General features: G+C 61.4%; 1 protein-coding gene across 20 annotated transcripts; it reads left to right on the top strand.

Annotated features, from left to right (window-relative positions):
• The first annotated feature begins 73 nt into the window (after positions 1–73).
• On the top strand, positions 74–10,429 carry ADAM15 (ADAM metallopeptidase domain 15). Of its 20 annotated transcripts, none has more exons than XR_005362376.1 (23): positions 74–210; positions 1,168–1,400; positions 2,038–2,114; positions 2,539–2,617; positions 2,788–2,864; positions 2,959–3,154; positions 4,375–4,440; positions 4,523–4,591; positions 4,672–4,841; positions 4,932–5,016; positions 5,412–5,560; positions 5,644–5,818; positions 6,090–6,182; positions 6,311–6,615; positions 6,692–6,893; positions 7,151–7,228; positions 7,666–7,738; positions 7,922–8,060; positions 8,388–8,457; positions 9,117–9,166; positions 9,580–9,651; positions 9,915–10,033; positions 10,119–10,140. XR_005362376.1 is itself a non-coding variant. In XM_038543157.1 (23 exons), the coding sequence occupies exons 1-23, from the start codon at positions 132–134 to the stop codon at positions 10,162–10,164; spliced, it is 2,721 nt and encodes a 906-aa protein (XP_038399085.1). In that variant the 5' UTR covers positions 74–131; the 3' UTR covers positions 10,165–10,429. The 20 variants fall into 20 exon arrangements, 18 of the variants coding, with proteins under 18 accessions (XP_038399085.1, XP_038399084.1, XP_038399080.1 ...); XM_038543157.1 differs by having other exon boundaries at positions 1,294–1,400; positions 9,095–9,166; positions 9,792–10,033; positions 10,119–10,429; XM_038543156.1 differs by having other exon boundaries at positions 1,294–1,400; positions 9,092–9,166; positions 9,792–10,033; positions 10,119–10,429.
• The last annotated feature ends 612 nt before the right edge of the window (positions 10,430–11,041 follow it).

Here is an 11,041-nt window from a genome sequence, read left to right as displayed (position 1 = left end):
ACGGGGCGGGACGGGGCGGGGCCTGGTGGCGTCTCCGCACCACGGGGTGAGCCTGGCAGACCCCGCGGCCGCCGCTACTCGGCGCGCGGCCCAGCACCTGCTGCCCTCGCCCCGCCCGGGGCGCCGCGGCCATGCGGCTGGCGCTGCTCTGGGCCCTGGGGCTCCTGGGCGCGGGCAGCCCTCTGACCTCACGGCCCCTCGCAGATATCGGTGAGTACCCGGCCCGCCGTGGGCGGCGGAGCGGGGAGGACGCACCGGGAGGAGGCGCGGGCTGGAGACCCGCGGAGACCCCCTACCAGAGCGCGGCCCGCCCCGGCTCGCTGTCCTGGCCTGAGGGCCCGGCGATGGAGTGGCGAAAGAAGGAGGGGGATGCCGCTCCCCCCTCCACCGCGGTCATCCTCTGCTCGGTCCCCCCGTGCATTTCCAGGCTCCGGGGCCGGGCACCGAAGGGCCTGGCCCAGCAGCCCCTCGGGATGGTGGGACAGGGTCGCTGCGCCCCGGGACCGACGTCTTCGCTCCTCTGGGGCCTAGCTGACCATTCCACCCAGTGCCAGGGCGCTGAGTGGGGACGGCCCGTAGGGTTTGGCGGAGAGGCTTCCCGGGCTCCCATCCTGGGCCTGAACGGCCAAGGCACACGCACCCTGGTGCTGATGCCACCAGGAACCAGGCGCAGCGAGCGGGAGGGAGTGCGGGAGGAGCTGGGGGAGGGAGAATTAGCCAGGAAAGAGGCTGACACCAACTCCTCCTTGGAAGTTTCACTTCCAGCTGCTGTCTCGGCCTGGGGGCTGGGGGGGCGGGCAGGCGGGGTGGGCTGGGCGGAGGAGAGAGGGCCATTGTGGGACCGGGGTGCCCAGGGAGGAAGCTGGGCTGCGGCGAGCGGCGAGCGGGTGTGCCCGACAGGGTAGGGGGTTGTTTAGGGAGGGGTGTTTGCACTGCACACCCAGAAATGGGCGTTCCCGGCAGCTCCGCTGTGAGTGGGCACCGGGCCACCAGGCTTCGCCCAGGCTTGAGAGGCAGCGTTCCTAGGGGGTGACCGCGGGGGAGAAGGAAGGGGGCTCTCCCGGAGGACCTGGGATGGGCACCCCGGGTGGGGAGGTGCAGGTGGGGCACTGGGGTGAAAGCTGGAAGCCCCACAGAAGCCCCTTCTCTTCGGGATTCTCCTCTAAGTCCCAGCATGCAATGCAGGAGTCCTTCAAGCAGAGAAGGGGGGGCCTGTGGCCACCAGCTGTGCCCAATGCTGCTTCGGCTGCCACCTCTCTCAGCACCCTCTCGGGGGTCCTGGGGGCCCTGCAGGTGGCACTGAGGACGAGCATGCAAGGCCAGAGAGGGCCCTGGGTGGACCCTCGGAGCCCCAGATCCTTCGGGACCACCCCATGCTCAGCCTAGCAGAGATGCTTCAGGTGAGCCTCTCCCTCCCCTCAAGGGAAGAAATACAGCCCTGCCACCCCACAGAGCCTGGTTTTCAGGCAGTGTGGCTGAGGAGCAGGTGGGGGATCTCAGGGTAGCATGGCCAACCCTGGTCTGGCTGCCCCTCCTGCTACAGGCCAGCACCTGGCTTCCCTTATGCCCTCCCTCTCTCTCCACATCTGCTCCCACATCTGTCACCACCCCAGCCGTCCATCTCCACCGGGGAACTCCCGAGGCCAGACCTGCTGCCTGGGTCTCCTTCTGTCCATTTTCTCAGGGTTTGGGGGTGGGGGGCTTGAAGAAGGTCAGGGCCACAGCAAACACCCCCCCTCCCCAATTCTAAAGCTGAGTCAGAGGAAGGGCTGGGGCCTGCACTGGGTCTTCCATGATGCTTCCTCTCTGGGCAGGAAGCCGAGAAGGGGCGGCTCAGATACCTTCCTTGACCTCCCCACACAACCCCCCAGAACAATGCCCCAGGCCGGGCAGGGCTTCCTGGCCCCTCCCTCGGGACCCCCCCTCCCCCCAGTGATCTAATCGTTGGTGCTCTCCTAAGGGCCTGGGGTTTTCTGGTTAGAGAAGATAGGCATTTTGGTCAGGGCCAGGGAGGTGACATGCCCTCTGCTGCCACAGACCAATCTTCCTGAGGCCTTTCGGATCAAATTAGAATTGGATGGTGACAGTCATATTCTGGAGCTGCTACAGAACAGGTAACAATGCTAGTGATGACGTTAATAATATTGATAACATGGCTAACCCCCATTCAGCATTTACTACATGCTGGGTACTAGCACCTGAACTTATTCAATCCTTATAACCACCTAACCACCCGTAAGGTAGATGCTGTTGTGTCTTACCGTCCTCATTTTCTATATGAAGCAGTCAAGGCACAAAGAGGCTAAATAATTTGCCCAAGGTCACACAGCTAGTAAGTATGTGGTAAAAACCAGATTAGAACCCAGGTAGCCTGACAGAGTTTGTGACCAAACCACTATACTCTGCTGCCTTTGGGGGAAGGCTGGCCCCCAGCCACCCCTCTACCCCTGCCAGGCCTCAGTCTATCACCCCACCAACCCCCACCCCCACCCCACCCCCAGGGAGGCAACTGTCGCTGCCTGCCTTTTTTTGTCACAGGGACCAAGTCCCAGGCCGCCCATGGCTGATGCGGTACCAGCCTGATGGCATCCGTGTGGTCAGTGAGGGACACACTCTGGTGAGTCTTGTGCCCTGTTTCTGGCCTGAGGGGAAGAAGAGGGTGTGCCCCTCGAGGGCGCCCTCCCTATAGGACTCAGGAGGACACAGCATATCTTCACCAACAGGCTAGCCTCTTGGTCTCCAGCCTGGCCTGGCCTTCAAGGTTGCACTGCTATTTCTCTGCTGTAGGAGAACTGCTGCTACCAGGGAAGGGTGCAGGGCCACGCGAGCTCCTGGGTCTCTGTCTGCACCTGCTCGGGGCTCAGGTACCAAGGCCACCTCCCCTGCGGAGGGGCGGGGGGCAGTGAGGGGCATGAGGCACGGAGCTGAGAGGCTCTCTGACTTCCTGGGTCTTCCCAGGGGTTTGGTGATCCTGTCCCCAGAGAGAAGTTATATGTTAGACCTTGGGCCTGGGGACCTGCAGGCCCCCCCAAACATCTCCCGGATCCAGGACCTCTTCCTGCCAGGCCACACCTGTGCCCTGAGCCGGCATGCATCTGGGCCCACTCAGGCTCCCCTGGAGCAGCCCCCGGGACAGCACCACAGCTGCACTCGGGTGAGGACAAACAGCAAGAGGCTGGGCTTCTGTTGTCCCTGAGGGCCAGGCCCCAGACCCTCAGAGCCCTTTATCCCCAGAACCTTCTAAGGAGCAATTATCCACACCACTGTGTGAACACCATCTCCTTTCCTCTTCCCAGCAACCCTGGGAGGGATGTGCCATCAGTAGCTCATATGGGTGAGAAAACCAGCTCAGGGAGGTTAGTGACTTGCCCAAAGTCATTCAACTAATAAATGATATGTCCAGGATATACATGCAGGTACTTGGCCTAAAATCCACATCATATGATTCTGAATGCGGAGAGGCCTCCCTTGGCCATGGATGATACAGAATTACCAGTCATGAAACACTATGAATCCAATCTCCTAATTTATAAAACGGGGAAAATAGGGTCTCCTGGGTGGTTCGGTCTGTTGGGTGTCTGCCTTCGGCTCAGGTCCTGATCTCAGAGTCCTGAGATCCAGCCACGTGGGGCTCCCTGCTCAGTGAGGAGTCTGCTTCTCCCTCTGCCCCTCCCTCCTGCTTGTGAGCGCACAGCGCACTCTTTCTCACTTTCTCTCTCTCAAATAAATTTAAATATTTTAATTAATTAATTTATTTAAAAGGCAGGGATAATAAAACTACCTTTCAGGGTTATTGTGAAGATTAATTGAATCTATATGCACAGTGCTTAGAACTATGCCTGAGGTATGAATATATTATGGTGTTAGCTATTTATTTTTTTAAGTTTATTTTTTATTTATTATTTTGAAAGATTTTATTTGTTCACGAGAGACACAGAGAGAGAGGCAGAGAGAGAAACCAACTCCTCGTAGGGAGCCCCATACGGGACTCAATCCCAGGACCACGGGATCACACCCTGAGCCAAAGGCAGATGCTCAACCACTCAGCCATCTAGGCATCCCAAAGTTTATTTTTTAGTAATCTCTACACCCATCATGGGGCTTGAACTCACAACCCCAAGACCAAGAGTCATGCATTCTATCAACTGAGGCAAACACCCCTATTATTATTATTTTAATTTGGAAAAAGCACTGAATTTGGAGCCGAAAAAGCAGGGCTCTACTCCCAGCTGCATGGCCTACATCTGGGTCCACCTTGGGCAAGTCCCTGGCCTCGAATCTCAGTGGTTCATCTGTAAAATGAGCCACACAGGGTGGGAGTGGACACAGCTCAGGCAGCCCTGTGGTGCACCTGATGCTCCTTCTTGCCCACAGCGGCGGCGGGACGTGGTGGCAGAGACCAAGATTATTGAGCTGGTGATAGTGGCCGATCACTCTGAGGTAAGCTTGCTGGCCCCTGTATGTCCTCCCCTGACCCCTGCCCACCCCGCTGTTTCACATGCCCATTTCTCTTGACCCACAGACGCAGAGGTACCCGGACTCCCAGCAGCTGCTGAACCGCATGCTGAAAGTGACCTTCCTCTTGGACACAGTGAGTGCCGGGCTGGGCAGCACCCCATTAGCCCTCCCCTCTGGCTGTGGGGGCCTCTCTCCTGAACCCAGTTCTTTCAGTTCTTCCGGCCCCTGAATGTCCGGGTGGTGTTAGTGGGCCTGGAGGCCTGGACCCAGCACGACCTGGTGGAGATAAGCCAGGACCCAGGCCTCACACTGGACAATTTCCTCCACTGGCGCCGGGTGGACTTGCTGCCTCGACTGCCCCATGACAGTGCCCAGCTGGTGACGTAAGATCCCCAAGCTCTGCCCCTGTCTGAGGCCTTGAGGCTCTGGCTGCCATGGCTTTGGGCCTGACCTTCGACCTCACAATCCCACAGTGCTACTTCATTCTCTGGGCCCACAGTGGGCATGGCCGTTCAGAACTCCATCTGTTCTCCTGACTTCTCAGGAGGGGTGAATATGGTGAGCCAGTTCAGGTCTCCTCTCTGTTCCCCTTCGTGGACTCCTCATTGGGGGTCCACTTATTCCCCAAAACCCCTACCAACTACCAACCCCCAAGCTCTGGGCCTAGGGGCAGGGCTGTGGGATGTGGCCCCTGCTGTTAGCTCACCAGTCTTTACCTGGGAGGGCTTCCCATTCCCTGGTGGGGAAGGGTAGAGGGGGCCCAGGGTCACAGAGCAAGGGAAGGGAACAGAGCTGAGCCAGATCCCCAGGCTCTTGCCACCCATGCCTGGGCTCTCCTCTTATTTAGAAGCAATTAAGGAGAGAGGCAGTGCTGAGTGCCCATGAGGTGAGATGGGGAGAACAGGAGCAGTTAGGCTGATGCTGGACCTGGGGTGTCCCCTCCCCAATGCCAGGACCACTCCACCAGTGTCCTGGGAGTTGCATCCTCAATAGCTCACGAGTTGGGCCACAGCCTGGGCCTGGACCACGACTTGCCCGGGAACAGCTGCCCTTGCCCCGGGCCGGCCCCTGCCAAGAGCTGCATCATGGAAGCTTCCACAGAGTGAGTAGCAGTTGGAGGAAGAGGGGTGTGGGGCAGGGGCAGGAGGCCACCACAGCCCCAATCTTTCTTGCCACCATCCCCAGCTTCCTGCCGGGCCTGAACTTCAGCAACTGCAGCCGGCAGGCCCTGGAGAAAGCCCTCCTGGATGGGATGGGCAGCTGCCTCTTTGAACGGCTTCCCAGCCTGCCCTCTATGGCCACTGTGTGCGGGAATATGTTTGTGGAGCCTGGAGAACAGTGTGATTGTGGCTTCCCGGACGTGAGCCCCTCCCCCAGAACCTCACCCCACTGGCTTCTATGACCCCCTCCCTGGGCTCATTACCCCTCCTACCCCTCTGGAAAGCCAGAGCCTCGCGTGGCTCTAAAGGGACCAGCCACCCCTCTGCACACCTCCCTGTCTGTGGGGACGGCACATGGAGTGTGGGGCTCTGGCTTTCCCTCGCCATGTGTACCCTTCCGGGTCGGGCTCCCAGAGGATGGGCAGGGATGGCTCCCAAGCCTGCTCTGATACGAGATCGCTCTGCCCTCAGGACTGCACTGACCCCTGCTGTGACTACTTCACCTGCCAGCTGAGGCCAGGGGCACAGTGTGCATCTAATGGGCTCTGCTGTCAAAACTGCCAGGTGGGCACAGACCAGACTGGCCGGCCACCCGAAGCTCATCTGCTGAGCGTCAGGATGGAAAGGGTGACCCCCAGGGCCCTGGTTGGACCCGCCCAGCACTCACACACTGCTACACCCTCACCCCACAGCTGCGCCCGGCTGGCTGGCAGTGCCGTCCTGCCCGAGGGGACTGCGACTTACCCGAGTTCTGTCCAGGAGACAGCTCCCATTGCCCTCCTGATGTCAGCCTGGGTGACGGCGAGCCATGTGCAGGGGGACAGGCTGTGTGTGTACAAGGGCGCTGTGCTTCCTACGCCCAGCAGTGCCAGGCTCTCTGGGGACCAGGAGCCCAGCCCACTGCACCACTTTGCCTCATTGCTGCCAATACTCGAGGGGATGCATTTGGGAGCTGTGGGCGCAGCCCTAACGGCAGCTACATGTCCTGTGCCCCTAAGTAAGTGTGGAGCTTGGGTTCCCCTCTGGGTGTGTGGGAGCCTTGACCTGACCCTGTCCCTCATCCCTTCCTTCAGAGATGCCATGTGTGGACAGCTCCAGTGCCAGGGGGGTCAGGCCCAGCCTCTGCTGGGCTCAGCCCGGGATCTGCACTGGGAGGTGCTAGAAGCCAACGGGACCCAGCCAAGGCTGAACTGCAGCTGGGTCCACCTGGACCTGGGTGACGATGTGGCCCAGCCCCTCCTGGCGCTGCCCGGCACAGCCTGTGGTCCTGACCTGGTAAGCAATCTGAGTGGGCAGAGCCAAGAGGGGAGGGCCCTCTGGGGCACAGAAAGCAGTGCCGTGGCCTCACTGGCCACCAGTGTAAAAGGCTCAGACTCTGGGGAGCAAGGGGGGCGGGTTCAGACTCATACTTCAGATAGCAAGTTCTGTCATCCTGTGAGCCTCGGCTTCTCCAGCTTGTGGCTTCAGCCGTCCTGGCCTCATGGTGCTAGGAAAGCTTTGTGAAAATGTGATCTTTCTTCTCCCTGGGGCAGGTATGCATTGACCATCAGTGCCAGCCTGTGGACGTCCTGCGTGCCCAGGAATGTCGAAGCAAATGTCACGGGCACGGGGTGAGCTGGCATGGGGGAGACAGGAGGGGAGCAGGGAGCCCCCAACGAGGCCAGTGATGGTGGACTTTGGACACACACATACCTATGTTCCAATCCTCGTTCTACTCCTTCCTGGCTGTGTAACCTGGGCCAGATAATTAACCTCAGGTCCCCTCTGAGCTTTTCTTAGCCATCCAATGGGCGGATAACAGTACCCACTTCCCAGGATCCCTGAGATGAGCATGAGAGCGCCTGGCATAGGACCTGGCTTGGAGAAGGCGCTAACCCAGTTAGGTGGATTTTATTTCCTCTGGCATGGACACAGGCTCCCTCTGCCCACCCCATCATCCCCAGCACACCTTCTAATTGTAGACATAGGAGATCCTGAAAAGCTGGGGACAGGGAAATGCGACCCCAGAGTGCAGAGCCCCTCATCGCTCAACCTGTCACCCCCCTAGGTCTGTGACAGCAAAGGACATTGCCACTGTGAGGAGGGCTGGGCGCCCCCTGACTGCACCAGCCATGTCAGAGGTAGCTGGGGGACAGGGGCAGCCGGGAGGGCAACACGGCTTAGCCTTTACCGTCCCCCCTTCCTGACCTCTTCCTCACCCCCTCCCATCCTCTGACCACTTCACCTCCATGTCCACCCTCTCCCCCTTCCCTGGTGTAGGATTCCTAGCCCTGCCCACCTTCAAACCTGCCCTCACCCCACAGCAACCAGCTCCCTGACCACAGGGCTGCCCCTCAGCCTCCTGTTGGTGGTAGTCCTGGTACTGCTTGGTGCCAGCTACTGGCACCGTGCTCGCCTGCGTCAACGACTCTGTCAACTCAAAGGGCCCAGCTGCCAGTACAGGTACCTGCTCCCTCAATAGCTCTGGGGTCCTGGCCCCACCCCCGCCAAAGTCCCTCAGACCACCCCATGCACCCTCCGTCCCCTCCGTGTGCTGCATAACTCCTTACGCACAGATCCATGGAGGGTAGCTGGAAGCCAGGGCCACTTCTGCCCCTGAGCCCCTGGGCTAAGTAGGTGGAGCCCTCCCCACATCTGATCAGCCCTAAACTGCACATGAGCTGCTCTCCCAGGAGCTGCAAAGGGACCACCCCACCCAAGGGTCGCATGTGGGTGGAGAGCACAGTCTGAGCCTGGACCCTCTCCCTCCTTGCTTTTCTCCATGGTCAGAGCGGCCCAGTCCGGTCCCTCAGAATGCCCAGGACCCCCACAGAGGGTCCTGCTGATGCCAGGGGCCAAGGTAAGTCATGGATAGCAGAGGAGAGAGGCCCCCCTTGTCCAGGCATCTAACGTGGGCCCTGGGGTGGGGGTACTAAAGGCCCTAGATGCAGAGAAAGACCCCCAGGGCCCAGGAGTCAGCCAGAGGAGCCAGGGCCAGCCCTTCCTACACCCCCTACGTTCACCCCTCCCCTGCCCCAGCTGCAGGCCCAGAATCAGAATCCAGCCTGGAGTGGGGAGGGGCAGTCACCTAGGAGGGTCTGCTGAGTCCTTTGAGCTGGCCAAGCTGGTGGCTTTGAGAGGTGGGTCTGTGGGTGCTCCCAGCAGGGGCCCCTGGAGGATGCGGGGCTCAAAAATGGCCTTCAGTATGCCACTACCTGCTGAGGCCCAGGTCACCATGTGTAGAAGGGCTGCTGCACGCCCCGCAAGCCCTCTGGAGCTGATGACGGGGTATGTGTGTGGAGGTGGTCTGCATGCTCACCCCACCACTGGTCACCCCCCTCTGCATGCAACTGAATAACCGCATGCACAGTTTCCACCTCCCCTGGGGCCCTGGCTGCCCCTCCCCAGGCACTAACCCCTCTCTGCTCACATCTCTCTGATCCCTCTCCCCTTCCCCACCCCACCCTGCCTGCCTGCTCCTCCTGCTCTCTCAGCAGGCTGGTATTCTTGGCTTCCCAGCACCCCCCTCCAGACCGCTGCCTCCTGACCCTGTGCCCAAGAGACTCCAGGTAAATCCAGGCCAGGCCCCGCCCTGACCCAGGGCAGGTGGGAGGCTTGGTGCCCAGCTGCAGTTCCCACCCCTGTCCCCTGCCAGTAGCGCTCTCTGTGAGGGGACCAGGGTGCCCCTTGGCCTGCAGACACTCTGAGCCCCAGCAGCAGCAAAGGGTGAGCCTCCTGCCTTGTTTTCTACCACCACCTGGTGGTCAGTGGCAGGACTGCAGCCGGCCCGGGACACCGCTGTGACCCATCCCTTCCTCCCCTGAGGCTTCTGCTGGCAGAACCCCAAGCCCTGTGCTCATGTCCCCATTCTCTCCTGCCCCCTGGCTGACTTTGCATGTTGAACTGAACCCCTCAAGAAAACCACTGCATGCTCACTTGCCCCTGGCCATGCTCTCACAGCACTGCCCATCTCTCTGTCCAGGCTGAGCTGGCTGACCGGCCCAATCCCCCCACCCGCCCTCTGCCCGCTGACCCGATGGTGAGGCACCCGAAGGTAACAGTGTGGGGAGAGAAGGGTGCAGCCTCTCCCCCACCCAGGGCTGTGGTGCTTATTGTCCTGGCAGTGGTGGCCATGGCGAGATGCCCCCTCTGTGTGTGAGGACACACACCCCCGGTGTCCTTTAACGGTGACAGGTTTGTGTGGAAACAAAGGTGACCTCTGGAGCCGACCCCACAAGCTGGGGTCCCCCAGCAACAGGAGTGGGCAATATGACATCTCCTCCCAAGCCAGCCTCCTGCTTTCTCTCTCACCCTCAGGGGCCTGCCAAGCCCCCTCCCCCGAGGAAGCCACTGCCTGCCAACCCCCAGGGCCGGGGCCCTTCGGGTGACCTGCCTGGCCCAGGAGCTGGAATCCCGCCTCTAGTGGTACCGTCCAGGTAGGCTCGGAGGGGCGCGGAGGGGCGCTAATGGTCTGCGGAAAGGGGGACTTCTGACCTTTTTTCTGGGCTTCCCGCACCCCAGGCCTGCGCCGCCGCCCCCAGCAGCGTCCTCCTCGCTCTACCTCTGACCTCTGCTGAGGTTCCGCTGCCTTCAGCCCCGACGTAGGACTTCCAGGGGCGGACCGGCCCTGGGAGTGCCCCGCGATGACCGAAGGAGCCGGAGCCTGGTCGCTGCGGAGTAGGCACCTTCAGACCCCCAGCACTCCTGCGCGCCGACCCGCCCACGAAGCCTGTGGCGGGAGGTGGGGAGGGGCTGGGTGCCAGACTGGGCCGAGGGGGTGCCCACAGCCGGTACCTGCTCTGGTGCAATAAACGTGAGGTCTGGGGAGCGTGCCTGGGACTTTTCTCCGCTCCGGGAAGGCCGCGCGCCCTGCTGCGGTTCCAGGGCTGGCCGCCAGGAGGCGCTGCCGCCTCGAACGAGGGCGAGCGTCCGGGGCTGGGTCCGCGTGTATTCCCCGGACGCTCGCGGTAGCTTTCTGCCTGGTCTGCGACGACTCTGCGCAGCCAGGACTGCAGAGAGCTTGTAAGACCTGTGCCGCTCCCTGCCGCCGAGTCCTCGCCCTCAAGGCTGCACGACCCCACGGACGGCTGTCCACAAAGCGGCCCAGCTGTTGGACCCGCCGTCCCCACCCTCCGACCAGTGGCTGGGAAAAGTGGATCTGGCTGGTGTTCTCAGCGCCCCGGAGCCGGGGCGGAGCGGGGCGGCGGCTCCCACGATCCCAAGGCCGTGCACCTGCCGCCTCCCCCTCGCCTGCCCCACCTGAGGGCTTGGGAACAAAGGTGCTTTGTACAGGCCGCCACCGCACCGCCTCATTATTTCAGCTTCGGGAATGGGGCCGCGCGAGCCCCCAGCCCAGAACGAAGGTGTGGGGCGGGAAGAGATAGGCGCCAACCCTCAGGTGGGCACGAGCTCCCCGCGAAGGCTCTGGAAGGGGGGCGGGTGGG

Source organism: Canis lupus, chromosome 7 (genome assembly GCF_011100685.1).
Source record: "Canis lupus familiaris isolate Mischka breed German Shepherd chromosome 7, alternate assembly UU_Cfam_GSD_1.0, whole genome shotgun sequence".
NCBI lineage: Eukaryota > Metazoa > Chordata > Mammalia > Carnivora > Canidae > Canis > Canis lupus.
This window is presented reverse-complemented; position numbering and strand designations above follow the sequence as displayed.

What these genes read in the sequence shown, in the direction of transcription:
- ADAM15 (XM_038543150.1), top strand. Translation starts at nt 132, where the DNA reads ATGCGGCTGGCGCTGCTCTGGGCCCTGGGGCTCCTGGGCGCGGGCAGC. An exon ending in TGACCTTCCTCTTGGACACA is followed by an intron (nt 4,592 to 4,671) that starts GTGAGTGCCGGG and finishes CAGTTCTTTCAG; the next exon opens with TTCTTCCGGCCCCTGAATGT. An exon ending in GACAGTGCCCAGCTGGTGAC is followed by an intron (nt 4,842 to 4,931) that starts GTAAGATCCCCA and finishes ACAATCCCACAG; the next exon opens with TGCTACTTCATTCTCTGGGC.